At 62.4% G+C, this 848-nt stretch overlaps 1 protein-coding gene across 1 annotated transcript in view; it reads right to left on the bottom strand.

Annotated features, from left to right (window-relative positions):
* The window catches only part of LOC103800456 (serum amyloid P-component-like), a gene marked incomplete at its 3' end in the record, with an annotated part of 813 nt that extends 720 nt beyond the window's left edge, over positions 1 to 93 (bottom strand). The window contains exon 1 of the mRNA XM_009072832.1: positions 30 to 93. Within this exon, the coding sequence (XP_009071080.1) occupies positions 30 to 93 (64 nt within the window). The remainder of the gene's footprint in view (positions 1 to 29) is intronic.
* Between the last annotated feature and the right edge of the window lie 755 nt (positions 94 to 848).

The following is an 848-nucleotide window of genomic DNA, read 5'->3' as shown; positions in this document are numbered from 1 at the left end:
CTGTGCCCCCCACCCAGTGTCACCCCTACCTTCCTGGGCCACAGTCCCTGTAAGCCCAGCCAGGACAAACAGCCAGAGCTGCAGTTGACCCATAGTCAATGCTGGGTGAGGAGCTGGGTGGGCACAGTGCTGCCAGGGCTGGGTTTATGGCATGGAAAGTGGGAGGGGACTGGGAGGGGAGTGTGTGTCCCCAGTCCCAACCCCAGCACGGCTTGGCATGCCCAGGGAGAGTGATTTCATGCCATCACGAGGTTGTGCCACAAGACCTTGGGTCACTTGCCCATGCACGGGGCTCCCCTTGAGATGGGCCCTGGGTGTGTGCCCAGCAGGGTGTTGGGGGCACCCTGGGCATGGGCCCACCAGGGTGGTGAGGACACCCTGGACATGTGGCCACCCAGGTGAGGACACCCCAGCCATGTGCCCACCAAGGTGATAGGGGCACTCTGGACATATGCCCACCCAGATGGTGAGGACACCCTAGCCATGTGCCCACCAGAGTAGTGGGGGAACCCCAGCCATGTGCCCATCAGGATGGTCAAGACACTCCAGCCACATGCCTGCCTGGATGGTGGGAGCACCCTGGGCATGTGGCTTTGCCTCTGTCCCCTTATCTCCCTGCCCTGGGCAAACCCCTCTGGGAGTGACCTGGTTTGATCAGGGCTCATCTGAGGGGCACAGGAGGAGGTGTCCCCAGCCCCCTGCCCTGACCCACAGCTCTTGGGCATGTCCTGAGCACTGCCCAGGGGATGGAGCTATGGGCACCAGGTGAGAGAAGGAACCACAGCAAAGCCAAGTGACTGAGGGTCCAGTGTCCTCCTGGGGTGACCATGGCCTGGAGATCATGAAGG

Source organism: Acanthisitta chloris, unplaced genomic scaffold (genome assembly GCF_000695815.1).
Source record: "Acanthisitta chloris isolate BGI_N310 unplaced genomic scaffold, ASM69581v1 scaffold38824, whole genome shotgun sequence".
NCBI classification, from domain to species: Eukaryota; Metazoa; Chordata; class Aves; order Passeriformes; family Acanthisittidae; genus Acanthisitta; species Acanthisitta chloris.
This window is presented reverse-complemented; position numbering and strand designations above follow the sequence as displayed.